This window comes from Prenolepis imparis, unplaced genomic scaffold (assembly GCF_030444845.1).
Source record: "Prenolepis imparis isolate NDT839.2.m4 unplaced genomic scaffold, iyPreImpa1.0 SCAF_5, whole genome shotgun sequence".
NCBI classification, from domain to species: Eukaryota; Metazoa; Arthropoda; class Insecta; order Hymenoptera; family Formicidae; genus Prenolepis; species Prenolepis imparis.
The window spans coordinates 18,126,078-18,151,720 of NW_028141163.1; the positions used below are offsets into that span (position 1 = coordinate 18,126,078).

Below are 25,643 nucleotides of genomic sequence, written 5' to 3' on the forward strand. Positions count from 1 at the left end.
TAAGCGAGCGAGAACATATACTTCTGTTTGCGAGAGTCTTAGTTGTAATTTCGATACGTACTTTAATTTTGAATAAAAGTCTTATTAGTTGCATTAAAAAAACTGTGAGTCAGATTAGTGCTCCGATCCCAGACCACGTTCCCTCATCTCGCAAAAAAGTCGTCTATTCGAGAATCAAAGAGATCAGAAAACTCTCAATTTAAATCTCCATCCACGCTCGAGTCAAAGTTCCAAGGATAAGAAGTAAATTACAACATCAGAAGTAGGATACGAATCATCTAGTTCTACGATGGATCGAGCATCTCTAGAGAAATGGACAATGGAGCAGCTAAGACAAGAGGCGATTAAGTATCGCCTACCTACAGCGGGAAAGAAAATTGACCTCATAGAAACCTTAGTGAGTCACTTCGAAAGGAACGCTCCGGTAACAGACCTCCTAGGACTTGCCACCAGTGGGGCAAGCTCAGGGGACGACGGAGGAGTCCCGTCTCAAGAAGCGGGTTTTTCGGGAGAAGCGGGTCCATCGAGAAGACCGGCTCCGTCGGGCAAAGTCAGCCCGTCGGAACGGCCAGACCCCCTTCAACAGGTAGTTGCTGCTCTCCAAGGAGTGATCCAAAGGCAGGATCAAGAGAGAGAAGTGCAGAGACGTTTCTTCGAAGAGCAGCAGAGGAGTTTTACTCAGCTCCTTGAAGCGCTAACGACACAGCGCAATCCTGGAGCACCGGCCCAGAATAGTGCTCCAATTCGAGAACCGTCGGAGCCGGAACAATTACGCTCACCGGCGGCTTCTACTCCGATCTCGGGAGGGCGATCCACGTGGTCGTCCGGCAATGCGATTCAAGCGTTGGCCTCCCAAATACCAGAGTTCGCCGGAAAAGAGGAGGACAACGTCCGTACATGGATCAGACGAGTGGAAAAGGTGGCACAGGTCCATGAAGTAAGCGACGGAGTAACGCTACTAGCAGCCTCGAGCAAGTTGTCCGGATCGGCGCGCCGGTGGTTCGACGTCCAGAACGAAGCGGCGGTCGAATCTTGGACAGGCCTCCGCGACGAGTTGATAAAAATGTTCGACCAAAAGGTCCCCTTCTTCAAAGTCATGCAACGCATTGAAGCCCGGAAATGGCAATCCGGCAAAGAAACGTTTGATGAATACGCCATACAAATTGGCGATTATGCACCGAGCAGACCTGGCAGAAGCGGACAAGATACACCTATTGATAAGCGGTATAGCGCAACCCTCGCTACGGGGTATTGCGCTCTCAATTACTGCAGAGAAGGTGGACGTCTTCATGGAGCAGATGCGGAGAATCACTCACGGGGTAGGAGACCCGGACAAGAAACTGCCGGCAACCAACTCGACGGCCAAACCGAAAGACGCCACCTGCAGGAACTGCGGAAAAAAGGGCATGGCCATAAAGAATGCAGATCTGAAGCTAGCTGTTTTTATTGCAAAGAGAAAGGGCACCGTCGTTTTGACTGCCCTCTTCTCAAAAAGAAAGAAGCAAAGACGCAGAAACCGATGACGACGTCGGCCGTGGCGGCTGGTGTCACCGAAGAAGGTCCCGAGGCGGAGGTGGTAGCCGCTGTCCAGGAAGGACCTCACCGGCTCGTCGTCGACGACCCTCTCGTTCGCGTGGACAGCCTGTTGGGTGAGCGGAAAAAATTGTTAGCGCTAATAGATACGGGAAGCCCCGTCTCTTTTATTAAGAATAGTGTATACTGTAAATTCGTTAAACCCGTGCGTATTAAATTAAGTCCGTCAAGTCGAGTGTAAAATTTAAGCGACCAATCCTTAGAAACGTTCGGAACCGTTACAATACAAATATCGTTGGAAAAAATGCCCGGGACTATGTTCAACATAACTCTCTTTGTTTTGAATAACGACTTTTTCCAAGCGGATTTTATATTGGGCCGAGACTTCTTAACAAAAGAAAAGCTGACCTTGGTATTCGAGCCTTCCGCGCAAGGACAGGAAAATACAGTCGAACTGTTTACCTGTCTGCCTCTGTGTGTAGAAGATCAAAACAACGACCTGGAACAGACAATGGACAACCTTACGACCGACTTTGACTCGGAAATAGAAAAACAATTAAAATTAGAAATAACAGAGATCGAAGACAAGCAAGTCTTATCGGTAAAAGACGGATACGCGGTGCAGGTTCGACTCAAAGACGAGTCCGTTTACGCGTACGCCCCGCGGAGGTTCGCCCATAGCGAACGCCTCGAGATACACCGAATTACAGACGACTTACACAGACGCGGCATAATACAGCCCAGCGTCTCCCCGTACTGCGCCAGGGTCGTACCTGTGAAAAAAAAGACGGCAGCATGAGATTATGCGTAGACTTGCGGCCGCTCAATAGTAGAATTATAAAGCAAAAGTACCCATTCCCCGTAATAGAGGAATGTCTAGCGAGCGGGGAGCGAAAATATTCTCTCTACTTGACTTGAAGGATAGTTTTCACCAAATCCGTGTACACGAAGACTCAACAAAATACTTCGCATTCGCGACGCCCGATGGGCAATTTGAGTACAAATTTTTACCATTCGGATACAGCGAGGCCCCGGCCGAATTTCAGAAAAGACTGTTCCAAATATTAAATACATTTATCAGAGAAGATAAAGTAATCGTATACATGGATGACGTGCTTATACCCTCCAGGACGGTCGAAGAGAATCTCGCGACAATAAAAGAAGTAGTTCTAGTCCTCAAAAAATACGGGTTTTTGTTAAATTGGTCAAAATGTAAATTTCTAAGAAAAGAAATAGAGTTCCTCGGATATGTAGTATCGAAAAATGGCATAACTTTAAGTTCACGGCACACGGAAGCGGTTGAGAATTATCGTCAACCGAAAGATCGTCTGCAATTACAAAGATTCTTGGGACTGGTAAACTATTTTAGGCGATTTATAAAAGATTTCGCGGGGGAAGCGGTTGAGAATTATCGTCAACCGAAAGATCGTCTGCAATTACAAAGATTCTTGGGACTGGTAAACTATTTTAGGCGATTTATAAAAGATTTCGCGGGGAAAGCGCGACCGCTACAAACTCTTTTGAAAAAAGATACAGATTTCAATTTCAACGGCGCGTGTGTCGAATCATTTAATAAATTAAAGGCGGAACTCACTTCAGCGCCGGTGTTGCGGCTGTATAATCCAGCCGCCGAAACGCAATTACACACCGATGCATGTAGCACAGGCCTCGGCGCAATCTTGCTACAGAAGCAGTCCGATCAAACGTGGGCGCCGGTAGCGTATTTCAGCCAAGCCACAAAAGACGCTGAAAGCAGATACCATAGTTTCGAACTGGAGATGCTAGCCGTCGTGCGCGCGATAGAGCGATTTTATATATATATATATATACGGCTTAAATTTCACTATCGTCACGAATTGCAATGCGATCGTTTACGCAGTGAAAAAAGCAAACCTGAATCCGCGGATAGCGAGGTGGACGTTGGCTCTTCAAAACTACAAATTCGAAATAACTCACCGACCCGGCACACGCATGTCCCACGTGGATGCTCTAAGCCGCAGCATAGCCTACGTGAATGAGCTCCCACTCGAGCGCGAGCTCGAATTTCGCCAGTTGTCTGACCCTAAGATTAAACAAATTAGCCAAGATTTAGAAATGCGAGAGGACAAGCGTTTTAAATTGATCGACGGGTTGGTATACCGGTGCGAAGACGATAGCGAGAAATTCGTAGTGCCAGAATCCATGGTAACGAGCATTCTGCGAGCTCACCATGATGACATGGCACACTGCGGCGCAGAGAAAACCCTCTCTGGAATAAAACAAAATTATTGGTTTCCGTCCATGCGGAGGCGAACGTATGATTATCTAGAAAATTGTCTCACGTGCCTTATGTCAAATAGCTCTACAAATAGACTCGAAGCCGAAACTGCATTATACCCTTTGCCCAGCGCTCCGCTACAAATACTCCATGCTGAGCACTTCGATCCGCTACAAGAGACACCTGAAAACTACAAACACATATTAGTCATAGTAGATGCGTTCACGAGATTCACTTGGTTACATGCAACAAAATCTACGGGATCGAAGGAAGTTATAAACAATATGGAAAAATTATTCAATGTGTTTGGGAAACCAGTAGAGTTAGTAACGGATAGAGGCACAGCATACACGTCGCATGAATTTACAGAATATGTCAATAAATATAAGATAAAACACAGGAAAGTAGCGGTAGCGGCACCCTGGGTCAACGGTATGGTGGAGAGAGTCAATAGGTTCATTAAAAGCTCCCTCACAAAACTAATAAATTCTCCGTCAGACTGGAGTCAACAACTAGGGCCACTGCAATACATTATAAATAACATAGAAGGAGGTTTGTATTGACGACCAAAAACTGGACTAATTTGAATTCATTTATTGGATAAAATTCATAACGTTTCGACCTTAGGTTTAGGTCATTATCAAATGTGTACACACATCAATGGCTTCATAACCATGCCATAATAATGTATGTTTAAAATATTATAATAATTATTTCAGTTCACATTTGATAATGACCTAAACCTAAGGTCGAAACGTTATGAATTTTATCCAATAAATGAATTCAAATTAGTCCAGTTTTTGGTCGTCAATACAAACCTCCTTCTATATTCTTTACGACTGGCGAATTTTTAAAAAATATATATATTATTTTTAAAAAAATATATATTATTATTATTTAATTATAAATAACACATACCACTCAAGCATCAAAGCGAGTCCATCGAAACTCATGTTTGGCTATGAACAGCGTAACCACGCAGACTTCCCTTTCGTACAGTTCACGCAAGCCCTAGTAAATGTCGACTCCGATCTACAAAAAGAGAGAGATATTAATAGGAACGCAGCCCTTCAGGCAACAGATCCAATCCGAAACTATAATAAAATATATCGTGATAAACATAGTGTGAAACCCTCGACATACACTGAAGGTGATTACGTGTTAGTGAGAGATACTCGTGTCACGCCTGGAGTCAATTCGAAATTAAAACCGAAATACAAGGGACTATACCTGGTTGCTAAGAGCCTTGGCAATAATCGGTACGTCATTCGTGACATCCCAGGATTTAATTTGACAGCCAGACCGATCGACACAATCCTCTCAGCGGATCGAATCAAACCGTGGATCCGAATAAAAGACCCTGAAAACAATTAAAAGTAATAACGCAATGTAATATTAATCTTTATTTGTTAATTCATAGTTTCTAAGAATATTATTTTGTAAGATAAATTAAGTACTGAAAGAGCCTGGTTATTTTAATGATCAGGATAATGAAGGAGGATAAGCGTGGAATCGGTTCTCAAAGGAAATCGTTGATATTTATTACGGAATTAAGAATCACAAATACTTTTAATAACTCGCACGTCTGCTCCGCAAGAGACGCTTTCAAAGACTCTTCAAAACAAACGCCATCGCAAAGATGCCCGTTGCTAGGGACCACGCTGGCCTATCGCATGAACACAGCATACATAGCATATACAGAGTGACTTAGAAGTAATACATGATAGGCTAAGTTATAGGCCTTACAGTTCGGCCATTCTGACCTTTCATTCGTCTCGAATGATAAAAACAATAACAAAATATTCTGTTAAGTATAAACAAAATATTAATAATAATTGTATTTAAATTAATCGAAACATAAAACTTAATCAAGAAATAAAAATTGAACTTAAAGCAGAACATTGAATATAAAGTAAACTTAAAAATTACGCCACAAACTAAGAATCTTAAATAATATTAGATTAAAGACAAACACAGTAAGTGAAATAACGCAGTATACAAATTACAGTAAGAGAAAATTTGCAGTATACATATCACAGTGTTATAAATTCTCTAAGAAAAACACTTTCAAAATAAGACGAAAAAGGAAAACATCAACCAAAGAAATTTTAGAAATGCCTAAAAGACACTGCGCTACATAATAAGACTTTTACACTAGAAACGCTTAATTCTAAAAATTTTACATTATTTATAAACAGACCAAGTAGGTGAGCACCCTAGATTAATACCTGCTGCAATACTTAAAACTAAAAAAAAAAAAATATATAATATGTACATAAGATTTAACAGCGCTGGACTCAGGGTTTAGCATGACGTAAATAATCTAAAATTATATATATAAATAACATAACTATTTACATAGGAATCGGCGGATTAGCCAATTTAATCCAGGGTTTTAAACGGTCTGGCGACAAGATAGAATTATAAGGCTTGGCAGATAAATTGAAACCAGGTATGTCTTGAATGACATAACGGTTTTTATCCAAAACCTTTGGGACCTTTATAACTAGGCTTGAGTTTTTTACACTCTCCCGGTTTAGCGCTAGAATCCCGAATCATCACATAATCCCCAGAGTTATATTTGGTAGGCTTCTTGTGATGCTTATCATAATAATCTTTATTATAAGATTTAATTTTATCCATAGTTTCTGAAGCTAACCGTTGCGCATCTAGGCGTACCATTTCCGCATCTAACTCAGTTTTAGCCAGATTGTTTAAAAAACGAATCAGTTTAACATCTGAATTACAACGTTGATCATATCCTAGAAACAGTTTCGAAGGTGAAACCTTTAAAGTCGAATGATACGTATTATTTATAACATATTGGGTGGCACCAAGCCATGAACACCACGAAGAAGGAACCTCAATCAATTTCCTTAAAGATGATTTAAGAAAACGATTGATTCGCTCCACTAACCCGTTTGCCCAAGGGGCCGCAACAGCAACTAAAACATGTTTAATATCGCGAGACAGTACATAATCAGAGAACTCTTGAGAGGTAAACGACGTGCCCCGATCAGAAACCAGTACTTCCGGATTACCAAAGGTTTGAAAAAGCCAATTAAAATGTTTTATAGACTCCTTCAATGTGGTTGATTTGCATGGAAAAAGCCACGTAAAACGTGAAAAAGAGTCTACTACTAAAAGAATGTGCTTAAAATCCTCAATTGATTCCGAAATAGGACCGAAATGGTCAGTATGCAAGACACTGAAAGGAGCAGTCGGTTTATCCGTCAATTGAAGTTCACCCTCACTCGCGTTAGAAGAAACATTATTTATAATACATGTTAAGCAATTGTCGATGTAATCTTGAGTTCTCTTACGAAGGGAAGGAAACCAGTAATTTGAATTTATGCCCTGCACCGTTTTCTCAGTGCCACAATGAGCCATCTCATCATGATAAACTCTGATGATGTTGGTAACCATGGACTCAGGCACAACAAAGCGTGATTTGTCAGGGCCCTTTTTGTACACAAGACCTTCGATCAGATCAAATTTATCATTATTTGAGAACTCAAGATCCTCGGCAATGCCTTTGAGTCTATCATCTTGCAGCTGACAAAACTGCAATTCTTGTTCGAGAGGCATAGGCTCATGATAAGCCACTATCCTGCTTAACGCATCTACATGCGACATTCGCCTACCCTCACGATGAATCACATTAAAACAATAGTTTTGTAAACGCAGAGTCCAACGTGCGATTCTTGGTTTTAATTGAGCTTTGTTTACCGCATATACAAGTGCATGACAATCTGTTACCACAGTAAATTGAAGGCCATACAAATAAACATGAAATCTCTCCACAGATTTAACAACAGCCAACGTTTCTAGCTCATAGCTATGATATTGTGCTTCTGCTTTGTTAGTCGTCTGACTGAAATATGAAATTGGTGCCCACTGACCAGAATCTTGTTTCTGTAAAAGAATAGCAGCTAATGCAATCGAGCTTGCATCCGTGTGCAATTCAGTTTCAGCACGAGGATTATACAAGCAAAGTACCGGAAAAGATGTCAAAGCACTTTTCAATGATTCGAAAGCATTTAAGCAATTCAGATCAAATTTATAAACAGAAGATTTACGCAACAGATCCTGGAGTGGCTTAGCCAATTTTGCATAATCCTTTATAAATTTGCGGAAATAGTTCGTCAAACCCAAAAATCGCTGTATCTCAATCAATTTTTTAGGTTTAGGAAAACTATTGATAGGATCTGTATGTCGTTTACTAAGTGTTATCCCTGAAGGGGACAAAATATACCCTAAGTACTCTAACTCTTTTTTTAAGAAAAGACATTTATTATAGTTTATTTCGAAATTAAATTGTTTGAGTAACAAGAGCACTTCTTTAATAACAGACAAAATATCCTCAATTGTGACTGATGGAATAAGAATATCATCAATATACATCAACACCCTATCCTCTCTAATTAGGGGCTGCAAAATTTGAATTAAACGCTTTTGGAATTCTGCGGGTGCCTCGCAAAACCCAAAAGGCAGATGGTTATATTCAAAATGCCCGTCAGGAGTAGAGAAAGCAAAAAATTTCGTAAAATCAGGGTGAAGCTTTATCTGATGGAATCCATCTTTCAAATCTAGTAAAGTAAAAATGCTCTTATTACTCAACCGAGCCAAACAATGCTCAATGAGAGGAAAGGGATATTTTTGTTTAATCACTTTGGAATTAAGGGGACGCATATCCACACATAAACGGAGTAAACCGTTTTTCTTTCTAACGGGTACTACTCGCGCACTATATGGTGAGGAACTTTCTTTAATGATACCTCTTTTAAGTAAATCATCCGTAATTTCTCTCATTTGCAACCGTTCCGACCATGCAAAACGACGAGGTGCATAAGCAAAAACCGACTCGTCCTTTAGAGATACTTTAACTAAATACTCATCTTTAATTGGAGGTACTTCAGTATTCTCGACCTCTAAAATGGTTGAAATTAATTGATTCTTAACATGCAAATCAAAATCTGTATCAATATTAGACAAAATTGACCTCAGGTCTTTTGCCTGTTCTTTAATAATTTCTATTGAAGCTATTTCTTGAAAAAGCAAAATTCTACTCTCAAGATTCTCACTAGAAGGATTATAAAGTACTGAAATTGAATTATTTTTAATAAAATCGCGATCAATAATCAAATCTAAAGAACACGAGTCATCTTTTAAAACATGCAAATCAATATCAGCAATAAAGTTAGGCAAATCCTGAAGGACAATTGTAGTTGATAACAAACCAGAAATCTTAATTGGAACATTATTAATAGTTTTGAAACGAAATTTAGAAATAAAATCATCAGAAACACAAAAATTGAAACAATCAGAAGAACCATTTGAAAAAAAAAGTTAGAATTAAAAAACTTTTTAAACACAGACGGACGAATGAGAGAAATCGGCGAACCCGTATCCAGGAGTGCCCACATACAACAATCATTATCATTAATTGATACAATCTTTAATCTGGAGTCATTGATTTCAATTTTACGCCCATGGGACTTCGAAACCATAGCAACAACCGGTGATGAGGTTAAAGATGTGACATCTTGCTGCTCCACAACAGCCACAGGAGATGAAACCTTGGTAGAGGATTGACTGGAGAAGGGCTTTTCCTTCTTCTTCAGCTTATAACACTCATCCCGAGTGTGTCCTTTAGAGCGACAATAGACAGTAAACGTCCTTTAGATGATTCGCCTCCTTGGAAGATGGCGTAGCAACCGCCTTAGCCGCCTGATTCTTCGGAAAAAAAGTCGGAGACTTCCTTTGAATATCGCCAGAACCCATAGTGATACGATGCATCTCTTCAAGAAACTCATCTATTGAAGACACTCGAAGAGCAACAGCTAACTCTCTCAAGGATCTGCTTCCAATCCCATTGATCAGTAAATGAATGGAATCCCGGTCTGGTAGTCCCAAATTCTTCATAAGAACTAATTTATCCATGGCATAATCATGAAAAGACTCCTTCATGAAAATCCATTTACGAGCCTCTACCTTCTGCATAGCCACATGGAACAGGACTGTTCTTCTAAAGTGCCTTATAACTGCATCTCGAAAATAAGACCAAGACTCTATTAGACTGGTTATATTCAGATCTAACCATTTACGAGCTGTTTTCTTCAGTTTTCCAGTTGCAGTTAGGAGCAAAACATCATTTGAAACTCCATGTATTTGAGCAATCCGCTCAACGGTATGGATCCATGACTCGACATCCTCATCTTCAGAGCCAGAAAAATCAGGAAGGTGTGTTGAGAGAAGTTTTACTGCATGAGACGTGGATGCAGTCGTAAAAGAAGACTTCTGTCCAGGAAACGATGAATCAGGAAAAAGGGTTTGAGAACCTGAAGCTGTAGCTGTAGTATAAGGCCTTGCATTATTAAAGTTCATAGCCGCAAACATCTGCTGCATCAATAATTGCTGCTGTTTTGATTGTTCTATCACCAGCGAGCACATATGCAAGAGCGATCCTTCCGAAGAAGCCGAAGATGCATTATTGGAAGAGGTAGCATTTACCTGAGAACTTGTAGCAGTAAAAGCCGTGTCAGATATCGTTGTGACTGGACAACTAGATGGTATAGCAGCATTCCCCAACAGGTCTCGGAGAGGTCCATTCCTCTCTAGATGTGACATAATCATGTCTAAACATAGATTCCTATCTGATGGTGAGACGAGGCCATAACGAATTGCTTCCTCTTGAAGTTCGAGGAGCGACATTACCTCTACTAGCCGCTGGCGATCCATTATCCTCACAGTAAGGACTTGACGACAGCTAGGATGTAGATAATTAACTCCCGCGGCGAGATGAAGCTCGTGTTGAAAACAGATGAACACCACTATATCGTGCCGCAATAAAATGTCTGCTAAATTCTTTATACAGGAGACCAACAAATGGCTATCCTTGTGCACGTGTACTCCACGTGCCGGGGTATTATTATTACTCCGTAGCTCGAATCACAATACCGAAAACACAGTCGTGATAGAGCGAAAAACTATGCTTGAACAAAAATCGCGAAGCCACAAGACAATGGCTAATATAAAGCTTACAAAAAGCCGAAAAAAAACCGCGATCTTGATTAACGAGTGTCGACCCGGCAACAACAAAACCAGTATGACCCCGTGGCACTAACCGACGAAAATGTAAGCGCGACCACGACAAAATCAATTCGGCGAAATAACGACGACGATTTAACCGCGTGTATGACTCACAAGACGGATAGATTGAAGTACACTGACTCGAACTCCGATAAAAATTCGACGACCGAAAACCAGAGAGAACCGAGGGAATATCCCACTTCTGAACTGAAAGAGCCTGGTTATTTTAATGATCAGTGTGGCGTTTATACTTTACGCGTATGATTTAGTGGTCAACTTAGAAGTCCTATTTGATACTCTGTTCCAAATCTCACTATCCTTTATTTAACGCACTTCTTTCTTCCGCTCTCAATACACGACTGCTTTCTCTCCTCTCTCGCTCTCGCCAGCGCCACCAGTCCAACACTACAATCAGGATAATGAAGGCAGGAGGATAAGCGTGGAATCGGTTCTCAAAGGAAATCGTTGATATTTATTACGGAATTAAGAATCACAAATACTTTTAATAACTCGCACGTCTGCTCCGCAAGAGACGCTTTCAAAGACTCTTCAAAACAAACGCCATCGCAAAGATGCCCGTTGCTAGGGACCACGCTGGCCTATCGCATGAACACAGCATGCATAGCATATACAGAGTGACTTAGAAGTAATACATGATAGGCTAAGTTATAGGCCTTACAGTACTGATAGCATTAAGACAGAAGCATACTGACCGTACATTGTAAACCACACCCACTAATTCTAGGAACCGAATAGTAACGCCAGAGCGAGCGTGACTTGGTGCAATAAGGAAAAAAAAGTAAATAATGTAGAATACAGAGCCGATAAAGCAGTATTTCCGACTTATGCACCGAGGCAGTGCCAAAGGCCAAGATGGCCGAAGCTGTAAGAATACAACGCGACAGATATGACACCCGATAGCTGCTGCCACCATATAACGGGTGGCGCATGCGCGCGCGGAGGCACATCGTGCTCCAACACGGGAGAGCCAAGAAGAGCGCGAGTCGAGGGGACTCTCCTCCGAGATAAGCGAGTGAGAACATATACTTCTGTTTGCGAGAGTCTTAGTTGTAATTTCGATACGTACTTTAATTTTGAATAAAAGTCTTATTAGTTGCATTAAAAAAACTGTGAGTCAGATTAGTGCTCCGATCCCAGACCACGTTCCCTCATCTCGCAAAAAAGTCGTCTATTCGAGAACCAAAGAGATCAGAAAACTCTCAATTTAAATCTCCATCCACGCTCGAGTCAAAGTTCCAAGGATAAGAAGTAAATTACATATATAACTTAGTTGACAGGGCAATATTATTATCATATCCTCTTTTTCATAAAAAGAATTTGGAAGTAGTTATTAATATATTATTAACCAACGGTTACCCTCTTAATCTCATCTTCATGGAAATTAATCGCAGAATAAAAAAGCTCATTGTCAACGAATTAAATGCAATAGAATCTAATATTCCTGGAGTTATTGAGGAAAACCAAAACAAATATTTCGTTATTCCATACATTGAAACAATCTCAGAAATGGTAGCGTCAGCTATTAAAAAGCCGGACGTGATAGTGGGATACCGTTGTCTCAAGAAATTGAATGAAGGGCCTAGGGGGATAAGCGTGTAAAAGTTGCCCCCGCACGTATCAAGTTTAGATTGACACCATAGATTGACATCTATGTAACTAAAAAATCCTGCAAATATTAACCTTAAAATTATATTTTTGTAGGAGTTATGGAGGGAGAAAGCAAAATCAAAAAAGTGGTTTTTCTCGAAAACGGCTGAACCGATTTTTATGAAAAAAATATATGTTATAAACATCAATGAGACTATTTTAAGAATAAATTAAAAAAAAAATTCTGACAAAAATACGGATAAAAAAAAATTTTTGAATTTTTCAAACATTTTTTTTGAGGTTACGTTTTAGAGATACATCTCTAATTTTTTTTTAAATATACCTTGAAATGTCTACTTTAACATATATTTTTTTCAAATTTTTCATAGAGGTACTTCATGGCGAAAAATAATGAAAATCATGTATTCGGCGCGGCTGCAGTACGGTTTTAAACTTCTTATTGGGGTGCTTTATTAGTGTGAATCCCCTTGCCTCTCACAAAACGGGGTGCTTTTTTAGTCTGAGTTCCCTTGCCTCTCAGAAAACCGAGTACTTTTTATGAGTCAAGATTATTTTTTTAATCTTCATCACTATCACTCTCTATTACTGGAATGTAATTGTTTTTCTTGAATACTTTGCTGAGTATTTCCGCTGGTTTGAAAATTTTTGATAAGTACCTAGCATGTGATAAATAATATACCACTGCAGCAATATGGGAGTAACAACCAACAGTTCGTTTTCCATTGGCACATTCACATGTATAATGTGTCAAACCAGAAAAACCAACACTGTTAGGCTTATATCTTAAGAAGCACCTATATGTTGTTCGAGAAATATGACGAGATGGAACTTTCAATTTGAGTACATTTGACTGATCTTTAACATACTCAATTTTTAGCTTACCATCTTTGTCAACCATTTCTGCCAAATATGATACGGCTTGACCGAGTTGGTATGAACCGGTGAATAAGATTTTTAAATCTCTTGCTGTCATTTCTGGGAAATCTAAAATGTCATCTGATGTAACACTTTTGAAAGGTAGCTTTCGACGAAGCCAACCATTTTCTTCTACCTCAGCCGCCAAAGTATTCTGCACGTCTTTTTGACTATGCATTCTCTGTAGAATGTCATCAAAAGTGTCTACATCAGAATGAAACCTTTTTCCAAAGGTGTTGTTGAGAAATGACGCGATTCTGAAATAAGATCCAATTTTCGGTATCAACTTGTTGTCAATTTTATGATCCAAAAGGCGATATTTTTGTTTAAGCACACCGTGAACAGATTCAACTGCCCAGCGAATTTTAGTGACAAAACGTGACTCATTGGACTCTTCCATGGACAGTTGTTTTCTTTTTCCTTTCAGAGCAGGCATCAAAACTCTGAAATCTTTTTCTAAAATATCTTTTATATCACGGAAACCGCGATCAAGAACAAAAATATCATCTTTTTTTAGGAACTTACGCAAACTATTTGAATCATCAATGACACTTTTTAAAATCTCCGCATCATTTTGATTAGCAAGGTATGGTCCAAGCATGTCAACAATGTAGCCGTCAGTTGTGCACAGAGTAAAAGGTTTGTACAGAGGAACTTTTTTCTGCCCAGAAAAAGATTTCCTCTGATATTCATTGTTGGTGCTTTTTTGATGACGAGCGTATGTGCCATCACAAATCAAAAATAAATTGTCATTAACATTGAATAATTTTTTTGCCATTTTAGTTGTATGATTCTGAATAAGATCATCTCTATTGAGAGAACTTATGCCGAAACGAAATGGTAAAACGTCATCTTCGAAAGATTTTATTATACTGTTAGAATAATCTGAAACATCATGTTCATTCTTTAATTGTAAGATAGAAGCTATCATTTTATTAGAGTTCCCTGTCCTTAACTTAAATAGAAAGATAACGAATGCTTGGATCACCGAACGGGATTTACTGTTTCGCAGTGAAATCAACATATCTTTTATGGTATTAAGATTTTCCCAATTTAATCCTGTAAAAACTTTTAACTATTCTTCTGAAATACTATATTCGCCCACTTTGTCTAATAATGTTGAATCACATTTTATAGAAAGAGTTTCCATCACTTTGGATAACTCTAGCGCTGTGAGATTTGCTGTGTTCGAGTGTACTCTCAAAAGACCAAGATCTTCTTCATAAATTCTATTTTTTATTAAGTGACTTTTACAACACCGATTTCCACATGGTATGTAGATTTTTTTCTTAATATATGCTAAAATTCGAGCTTCTTCATGAATCGTAGTTAAATTATTTGACAATGAACAAATACAACAATATTTATGCGTAGCTACAGTTCGTTGGATGGGAATTTCGACACATTGGACCTCAGTAATTGTTTTATTTGGTCTGAATTGAATTTCGAATGTCGGATCATCGGTACCGAATTCAGAAGGAGGGTCTCTTTCGATTTCAGACTCAGCATCTTTTTCGGGATTCTTTTTTTTATATATGGAAAGTCGACATTTTTTACATAAAATATCATTAACAATTATTATTCGTTGTAAAGATGAAGAGAAATCATTTGCTTCATTTACATTTTTTACAATTTTCTTTTTACCTTTTACTTTATTCAAAAATGTATCGCAACCGGCACATTTCAAGTTTATCGCTGGCGTCCTAGGCATTCTCAAATAAAGAAAAACAAAAGCTTCAAGTAACAAATAGTACGAATAATCGCGATTATTAAACGAACAAATACGATTAATCAAAGAAAGAAACGCGTTTCAGTTTTCATGAAACATAAGAGAATGTCCAAAATCAAAATAATCACAGCAAAGCAGTCACAGCTGAAATTGGCTTTCACTCGGCTCTCTATCAAAAATCCTAGAGAGTTAAATAAAATAAATGAATAACGGATTTGGAAGACCGACTGCCTGCGCAGTATTAATCAGAGAAACAAATGACTATCAAATAACTAAAGCTGGTATTACGTACTTTTGAACATACGTTGCTAGCAGTTATTATGCGTCACGAATACACATCAATCATGAAATAACGAAAGATTCTTATTAATAGCTCTTTTCAGATGTTTCATGTGAGCGGGAAGTAAAAATCACGGCTGAAGTTGGTTTCTAGAATGAAACGCTCGGCTCTCTGTCGTAAACTTCAGAGAGTTAAAAACTAATGAATAGCGGATTCGGAAGGTTGTCAAAGATGACATATGATCAAGACTAATTGTAAAATTAATTCAATATAGTGTCAATCAGTCAATCGAGTTTCATGTATGCGGCTGGAGCGAGAGTGCCATGTGCTGTGAAAGCGTGGTACCGCGCCGCATACATGATTTTCATTATTTTTCGCCATGAAGTACCTCTATGAAAAATTTGAAAAAAATATATGTTAAAGTAGACATTTCAAGGTATATTTAAAAAAAAAATTAGAGGTGTATCTCTAAAACATAACCTCAAAAAAAATGTTTGAAAAATTCAAAAATTTTTTTTGACCCGTATTTGTGTCAGAATTTTCTTTTAAATTTATTCTTAAAATAGTCTCATTGATGTTTATAACATATATTTTTTTCATAAAAATCGGTTCAGCCGTTTTCGAGAAAAACCATTTTTTTGATTTTGCTTTCTCCCTCCATAACTCCTACAAAAATGTAATTTTAAGGTTGATATTTGCAGGATTTTTTAGTCACATAGATGCCAATCTATGGTGTCAATCTAAACTTGATACGTGCGGGGGCAACTTTTACACGCTTATCCCCCTAGGCCCTTTGTTAAAGTACAAAAGGATAAAAATGAACAACCCCATAACTCCAATGTAATTTACAAAATTAATTGTAATGATTGTGAGGCTTCTTACATAGGTCAGACAAAAAGACAATTGCGGACCAGACTCAAAGAACACATTAATAATGTTAAGCTAGATTCTGTGAGACATTCGGTGATTTCTGAACATATATTAAATCAACAACACACGTTTGATTGGGATAATGTTAAAATCTTGGATTTTGAAAGCAATTACCACAAAAGATTAATATCAGAAATGCTACATATCAAAGAACAAAAAAATAATATTAATTCTAACAGAGACACCGAACTCCTTGACAGCAGCTATTTTGACATTCTAAAAAAATTATCAGGGTCATAGAATCTAAACATAGCAAGGTCTGATAATTTATCAGTTTTAACATTGACTCACAAACAAGCGGTCGCGTTTTAAGATTAAAATTGTACACAATGCTTGAGGACGGAACATATGACAGAACTTCATATGATTTTTTGACATAAATGTAAGTGTTTAATCATTAACTTTTTAATGTCGATATTACAAACTATTAGACAATATGTATAGCGCATTTATCAACTTATCTAGACGATTGGGCAGGAAGGAAAAGAAATATAATCAAGAGATAATTTCACCAACACATTCTCGTTTGCCAACGAGGAATCTGAATAATTTTATCGATAGAATAAGTTCGAGTATTTAATCAACACACAAGGCCTTCCTCTCAATACTAGACGTTAACTAGTTTGAGTTTAGTCAAAGTTATTCTAATGTTAACTGTCCGATTGTAATAATTTTAACAATATGATACCAGCTTCCGTATTAACAGAATTTAACGTTCTTATACATAGACATATCTTCGAATTATAAATGTTTTTGTATTGAAAAAGACTGAGTACAGTCGAAACGTTTACCCTTTAAATATATTATAATAACAATAATACTTTAACACCGAAAATTTGTAGCTCGTTTTAGTTGGCCTACTTATCCTCTTATTTAATGAATTTTTGAAATTTATACGAGCCTTATTTAATTAATTTATTTTTTGAATATATTAATTTAATATTGACTCTTTTTTTTTATTCAAAATGTGTGTTTGTATTATACATTTGTGTGTGTGTGTGAATTAAAAAAATTAATATTTAAAAATATATAAATTTAAAATATATAAAGTTTAAAATAGATAAAATTATAATATAAAATGGATATAAAATTTAAAAAATATAAATGAATATAAAGATAAGAATATATGAATATATAAATATATAAATAAATATTATAAAATATAAAAAGAAATTGTTGGGCGCGGAGGTGGCTGCGGCGGAGACGGCTGCGCCAACGATGTTGGAACGGCGGCGGGCATGCGAGGCGGGCGGGACTTCTGCGTAACAGGAAAAACATTAATAACACTGGGCAACAAGGATTTTTTGTCGGGCCAATAGCAACTGATTCTGATAGGTTTTTTTTCCGTAGAATCCGAATCTGAAAACGAAAATAATGAATTGGCTCTAGTTTTTAAGCAAAACGGGTTTAAAGATGCAAAAAAACGTGTTTTTGGTCATTTTTGAACACCTGTAGAAAAACAACGGGAGCTCGTAGAACCTTCTTCTTGGGATGAAATAAAAGCTTAAATCTTGCCCTTTTAGGCTACGGATCGAAATATTAAGTGCCATTAACTTGAACTACGCGCTACTCATATTTATACAAACTAAATTAAATCGTATTTATAAATAATTCCGATGCTTATACGCGATGTTAAAATAAGTTCCCCTCATATTCACTATAACTACTAGAATGTGTGATACATTGTAAATACAAATTGAAATATTAGGTGTCATTAACTTGAAGTACGCGCGATATGTGGCACGTGGTACGCGAGTAGCGCGTACTTCAAGTTAATGGCACCTAATATTTCAATTTGTATTTACAATGTATCACACATTCTAGTAGTTATAGTGAATATGAGGGGAACTTATTTTAACATCGCGTATAAGCATCGGAATTATTTATAAATACGATTTAATTTAGTTTGTATAAATATGAGTAGCGCGTAGTTCAAGTTAATGGCACTTAATATTTCGATCCGTAGCCTAAAAGGGCAAGATTTAAGCTTTTATTTCATCCCAAGAAGAAGGTTCTACGAGCTCCCGTTGTTTTTCTACAGGTGTTCAAAAATGACCAAAAACACGTTTTTTTTTGCACCTTTAAACTCGTTTTGCTTAAAAACTAGAGCCAATTTAGTATTTTCAAGGCCAGATTCTTGTTCAGCGCAACCAAATTTAGTAAAAAATACTCATTCCTTAAAAACAAATTGAAATTGATCATATTTTGTTGACCAGTGTAATCTTTAAATTTTTTCTAATTATAAATTTAAAAGATACTCACTAGGCCCATAATTCCTCCTTGACAGGTTCGAAAGGATATGGTTCCTCCCTGAATAATTTGCGGAGGGCAAAAACATCGTCCCACCACGCTTCATATACCTCTTCCTGGGCTTCCTCCGTGTCGCCCCACAGTTCGGCCAACTCCTGGCGATCGCACCACCGAAAATGTCGCACTTCTTGCATTTGGCGCAAGTTAATAAATCCATCGATCTTTACAGATTTTTCGGGTATCTTCTGAAAATTAACAAATTTATTAGATATGATAATAATAAATATCCCTGATAAAAAAAATCGATAGAAAACAATAGGAACCGATACGATCTGTAGAAAATCTCATCGTTTCTTATCGTATCCTATTGTTTTACATTTTAGATTTCGAAAGAAATGTTATAGTTTTTTATCGTTTTCTTTCATTCTTTGTTAAAAGCGGATTCAGTCATTAGAATATACGATAAAATTCTTATTGTGATATATTGTTTTTTATTGTTTTATTGGAATTTATCAAGAAAAAATGATTGAAAATCTATTCGTAATCAATTGTATATTTACAATAAAAAAAGTTTCAAGTTTTTTAATGTACAATTACGAAAAAACCTATAATTTTTAATCATGCATCAACCATAAACGATTGAAAACGTATTTTATAAATGTATTATCGTTACAACAAAAAACATCCCTGATAAAAAATCGATAGAAAATAATAGGAACCGATACGATTTGCAAAAACAGTACATTGCAATTACATTGCAGTAATATTACAATCTTGCAAGTTGCATTGTAATACTGTATAGGGACATTATAGAAACATATAACTGTAATATTTTATGAAAAATCTTACAGCAACCAAAAATATTATAAAAAAATAGTATTCAGTAAAATCATTAGTTCCTTCATTTACTGCTATGCGACGCGCGATTCACTATCTATCTCGTAATTAAGTTTTAGTCAGGAGAATTATATAAAGTTGATGAAATTAGCTCTAAGACTAAAAAGGTACTTGTCTCATCTTAACTTTAAATGTCGAGTAAATGCTAGATTTAACGCTTGATGTTATAACATCAATAATGTTTTATAACATCAGCATAAACTAGCATTTACTTAATTTAAAGTTAATAATTATAGAAATATATATATTTTACTACATTAAATTACTATAAATAAACATATAATGATGAAAGCGCGTAATATATCAAAATAAAAAGTATTATTTAATATTATTTTAAATATATTGCACTGTAATAATACCATAGCATTATATATTGTAATTTTTTTAAAAGCGGACATTTTACTGTTACCGCATTCTTGCAGTAATATTGCAGGAATATTTCACAACTCACATGCAATATTATAATGTTAGATCTATGCAATATGTTTCTACAATCATTCAATGCTGTATGGGTTAGCGAAAAGAAATGATAAGAAATGATAAGAAACGATAACATATTAATAGGATATACTTACGAAAGAAAACGCTAGAGAATCAATCGAACATTTACGATATTCTTTCGTTAACTTTCGATTCATAACTACGATTAAAAACGATGTAATCGTTTTCTGTTGTTTTCTATCGATTTTTTTTATCAGGAATAATACACAATAAAATAATAAAAATAATAAAAATAAAACTTACCGGCAAGGCGAATATTAAAAAGAGAGTCCTCAATAAGCTCTCCACTAATCGAAGAACCGAAGAAGCCTCATCCATGTTTCGTAGCCCTAAGAAAGGCATATTCGTAAATATGCCCCTCATTAGTGCCATGAAAAAACTTGGTCCCAAAATATCGTCCGATTCGAAAGGCATTTTTTTACTTTACACTACACTTTGACACGATGACCGTTCGAGACTTTATGATGAACATCGCAGAGACAGACCCGCTCTCAGTAGAAACAGTAGGGGCAGAAAGGTTTCTCTCTGGTAGGGGCTTTGACTATATAAATATGGACTGCTAGTGCTAGCTTATATCGAAAATCGAAATCCAAGACCTGTTGCGACATCAATGACCAAGTGGTTAACAGAGGAACTAATCCTTGTGAAGTGAAAGCTTTGCTACAAGTTTGCTACGATGTTATTTACGTATTTTTATTTTATTCGATATAAGATGATTATATATATTGTTTCATAGAAGGTTGTAAATCGACGAAATAAAAACGAAAATATGATGAAAATTATATCAACGAAACATTTTATGTTTTGGATTCTTAAGACACCCGCGAGTAGATTTTTGTATACCATAACTTCAACAACTGAAAAAGTTTTTAACATGTACAAATTACAAAATAAATTAAAATGTAAAAATGTAAATATGCGGATTGGAAGTGATGTTTTTAGAAACTTAAATTTAAATATAATTTTTACAAATTTTGAAACATATATTTTAGAATTAGATATATTATGAAAACCATAAGTATGAATTAATTAAATTAATCATATTAGAATACTTAGAAGTTAAGTTAAAATACGAAGCTAAAATTCTTTCTCTGAAAATGCACGAAAATTTTGTTAGACATACATGTACAAAAACCATTTCGTTTAAGGGACAGTAGATTATATGAATAAATATTGTATTTTACGATTTTCATGATTTTATATATTTGTTTTCTCTTGTTTTTTATCATTATCTCTTATTTATTCAAATAATAATATTATAATGTATTTTATTTTTGTTAAAAATCCCATTTGACTCAAAGATTTCGTTGAATATAACCTTGATGTGTTTGAAATTCCTGCTTTTTGGTCATCGGGGCGGGGCCTAACTCTCGCAATATATCGCAATATATCGAATCAATGTTGGATTCTTTCGCATTGTCCATATAGGAAAAGTGGGGGTAACTGGCAGTCCATATTTATATAGTCAAAGGGTAGGGGTAACATATAGGTAATGTTACATTGGGTGCATGCCACAGACATCTATATATAAACTAGACTGCTAACTCCTTATATGTACATGTGACTCGACTTCTTATTTCTCCATTAAGATTTGGAAATCCAAAAATATCTTTAGAAAGATAACCTAATGAGATCAGAAAGAGCTCTGATGCGTCATATTTAGAAGAAAAAAAGACTTCTTTTGATAATCATCGAACAGATAACTTTATTGAGAGATCTTATAATAGATATCAATAAGATATCTGAAATTAGATATCAAAAAGATATCTAAAATTAGATGACAAAAAGATATCTAAAATTAGATACCTTTAGGAGTTCATGTTTATAATGTCAATATAAGACATCGATTCTAAGACATTCAAAACACTAAAGGTTTGTTCGCGTCGCGTGTCCCAAGCATGCCCCAACATGCTTGGGGCACGCGACGCGAACAAACCTTAAGAAAACGCAAAGCCTTTGGTGAGATATTTAGCAAGCTTTCCAAAGAGAAGGATATCAATGACAATGTGAAGGATCTCTGATCTTTATTGTCAAAAATCCAATTTGGGAGGCTTCGTGTTTTTTTGGTGTTCTCAATTGTCACCTTACATAAAATTATCATTAAATGGTTTTTTAATCAAAATAATACTGAAATTTGTGTAATGGCCATTAAATGATAACTCTATGCGTTAGAATTAAATATTTTCGATTTTTACAGACTATTAGTATTTAAAACAATAAGGGCCGGTTTCACCATCTCCGATTAACTCAATCGACCGATTAAACTATATCTTTGTCTCTTTTCAGCTACGTTCTTAAAAAGAGACAAAGATATAGTTTAATCGGCCGATTGAGTTAATCAGAGATGGTGAAACCGGCCCTAAGCCATTTTATATTAGAGACATATTAAACTAATTTCAGTATCATTTTTTAATGGCTACTTTGAAATAATATATATATATTATTGGATTATTTATTATATTATTATTTATTATATTATTTTGCTATTTTTTTAATATAAACAATATAATATAAACTGTTCGAAACGTGAACAAATGTAAATTAAGTACTTGCATCCCCGCTGAAAATCAGCCAAACATATATCATTAACATGATACATTTAAAGTATCCTCGATGTGAGAACGTGACTGTGGAACATCAACAAACGTGCCTTGTTATGACAAGTTAATGTCATATCCAGTAGAGCAAAAGATTATCGTTCAAAACAGTCACTTTCGTACACCGAAGAAAAGCAAATAAATAACAAGTCATTTAGATGTGACTCATGGTCGCGATCTCGATCGATCGAGAATCTTCTCGAAAAACAATGCCAATAAAGAGGCCACGCTCGCTCGCCAACGTCTCAGATCGCTTTTCGTTTACACACGTATCGGAAGTCATCGCGCTATTCTCTCGCGAAGAAAGTTTGCACTCAAAGCTGCGCGCTTCTTTCCCGAGAATCTACATTGAAATAATCTTATTGAAAGATTCTGTTACTAATTTGTGTACATCTTATAAATTACTGTTGTAAATATAGCTTGTCGTGTGTGTCACCAAAAATTTGTGCAGAATTTCAAACCCCTCAGACCCTCTACTAAACATAAACAATATTGAAATATTAATTAACAATATATTATATAATGTACTGGGTGTCCCAGACCTACCGTATAACTTGTTAATGGCAGATTCCTGGGATTATTTGGAGACGATTTTTCCTCAGCGAAAATGTCGAGGTATCAATAATTTTCAAGTTATAAGTGATTGAGAATAAAGGGTTTTCCGCAAACTAAGCCTTGTGGAAATAAAATATTAACAAAATCACCTTTTTCAATTAATTTCAGATATAGTTTACTTAATAGAATTTTAATTTAAGACTTAGTTACAAAGATACATAATAACAAAAATTGGGAACATGCAAAAAATAATGACCTCCCTCGACATTTTCGCTAAGGAAAAATCACCTTTTTCAATTAATTTCAGATATAGTTTACTTAATAGAATTTTAATTTAAGGCTTAGTTACAAAGATACATAATAACAAAAATTGGGAACATGCAAAAAATAATGACCTCCCTCGACATTTTCGCTAAGGAAAAATCGTCTCCAATGATCCCAGGAATCTGCCATTAACAGGTTATACGGTAGGTCTGGAACACTCTGTATATAATAATCATGTAAAAAAAAACACTAATAATCATTTAAAGAAAAACAAAATATTTTTGTTTTCACATAACTATAAAATGTGTTTGAAGTGAAAATCACTATTAATAATCATTAAAAAAAAAAGAAATATTTTTGTTTTCACTTAACTAAAATGCGTTTGAATTTAAAATCATTAAAATTATTTAAAAAAACAAAACATTTTTGTTTTTACATAACTATAAAATGTGTTTAAAGTAAAATATATTTACGAAAAATTATTTTAAATTAAGAAAAATCTTTTTATCGGCTCTCAGTATTTAATAACTAAAATGTGATTCTTAAAATCGGCCACAGAGCCAAGCCCGAAAATTAATTCTAATTTTTCGGCACGGTATCTCTATTATTTTAAATTGTTATTTTGATTTTTTTTTGTTCCTTCTTTAGGAAGACAATCGCCAGCATGTTGTAACCATGATGATTTAATAACAGCTTGTATTCTATCAATCGTAGAATCAGTTCGAGAATTAATTATGGTCTCTGAAATAAAAAAATAATTAAATTATAGGTATAACATATACTTTAAAATATATAAAGCACTCAATTATCATATTCTTTTCCTCTCCAATTTTTAAAATTATATTAATGAACATTCAAATAGAAATTTTGTATACAACAGCAATGCTAGTATTTATAAAGTTTTTATTAAAAATTGTAAGAGGAAATTCTATTGTAGTCATATTAATATTATCATCATAATTGAATGTGATAATGGCTATAACGAATAATAAAAGAAGAAGATGCTTAAATTAAGTTTCCTTATTGACTCTGATTTAAGGTTGAATATTCTTAAATTCGTTCTAAAAATTTATTTGTCGTTATAAACAATTATTTAAAGTAATGTATAGTAAAAATTAAACTTTATATACATTAACTATTCTCAAATGTACATAAAAAAAAGAAATTTAAAATAATATTATTAATGATCATATAAATAGCATAGAAAAAATATATTAATCGAAAATAAGGCATTTTGTTTTCATTAAAAATTAATAAGGTATAAATATCCAAGCAATTTGGCTTAAAACATACTTTCTAAAAGAAAATGATAAATATAAAAAAGACAGAACAAAGATTTAATTTAAACAGAAAAACAGAAAAAAGATAGATACCGCAATTATCAAATCTATAAAGTTCATTTCTTTTACGCTTATCGTATTCTTTTGTCCTGTCGATGACATTTTATATGCCATTTGATCAATCAAAGTTGCAGTTAAAGCATTTCGAACATGCTTTTCGAACGTTGTACCATCAATGCTTTTAATCATTTTTTTCTGTAAAATGCAACAATATTTAACTTTGGTTAAGAATATATATAGGACCGTTTGGTAAGTTTAATATCAATTTAATATCAATTATTTCATCTTCAGATATTTCTGTTCTTTATTATTTTTCTCTATTATTCTTGATTATTTTGAAGCTACTTATAATGAAGCCAGAGATATTGAAATCCAAGCTGTTGATATTTCGACTAATGACGAAGATACATTGCAAGCAATCGCAAATAAAGTAACTAACAATAAGCCATAGGGTTCCAAGGGGGGCATAACACCGTGACCTTAGATTATTCTTGGAATGCGATTTTGAAGGTCATTTCGAGGTCAATTTGGTTTTTTTTAAATGGGAGAGTGTATTTTTTCTTCCAGAAATGAAAAGAGCGTTCAATTTTGAGTCTAAAACTAGTATACTTTTATGACCTAAAATTGATAGGTGATGAGATATTTCAAAAATAAGACAACGCAGATATCCGATTATTCAAAATTCAAACAATTTTATTGCAGTAAATGTTCGAAATGATGGCCATTAACTTCAATACATTTTCGAAAACGTTTTTCAAAAGAATGCTGAACTTTTATTAAAGTGTGTCTTCATCGATAAACCTTATCTTTTATGAATCCTCAGAGGGGTATAGATATAGTACCATAAGCTCTCGAGGTAAGCTGTTCAAAACAC

General features: G+C 35.5%; 2 protein-coding genes and 1 long non-coding RNA gene across 4 annotated transcripts in view; 1 reads left to right on the forward strand and 2 right to left on the reverse strand.

The window, feature by feature from the left end:
* The first annotated feature begins 20 nt into the window (after nt 1–20).
* Nucleotides 21–25,643, forward strand: part of LOC145936136 (uncharacterized) — a 52,724-nt gene continuing 27,101 nt past the window's right edge. Inside the window, exon 1 of the mRNA XM_083038033.1 lies at nt 21–1,649. Coding sequence (XP_082894159.1) covers nt 290–1,649 — 1,360 coding nt within the window. The 5' untranslated portion in view covers nt 21–289. The remainder of the gene's footprint in view (nt 1,650–25,643) is intronic.
* LOC145936468 (uncharacterized) lies at nt 3,917–5,284 on the reverse strand. Its single transcript, XR_014425402.1, has 3 exons — nt 5,021–5,284; nt 4,709–4,822; nt 3,917–3,980 (listed from the first exon to the last, which is right to left on the reverse strand). It is a non-coding gene; the product is annotated as an uncharacterized LOC145936468 (long non-coding RNA).
* Nucleotides 17,346–20,531, reverse strand: LOC145936319 (uncharacterized). 2 transcript variants are annotated; one of them, XM_083038415.1, is made up of 3 exons: nt 20,257–20,531; nt 18,628–18,857; nt 17,346–17,623 (listed from the first exon to the last, which is right to left on the reverse strand). In XM_083038415.1, coding segments are annotated over exons 1-3 (402 nt in total). In that variant the 5' UTR covers nt 20,428–20,531; the 3' UTR covers nt 17,346–17,622. The 2 variants fall into 2 exon arrangements, with proteins under 2 accessions (XP_082894541.1, XP_082894540.1); XM_083038414.1 differs by having other exon boundaries at nt 17,353–17,623; nt 18,628–18,860.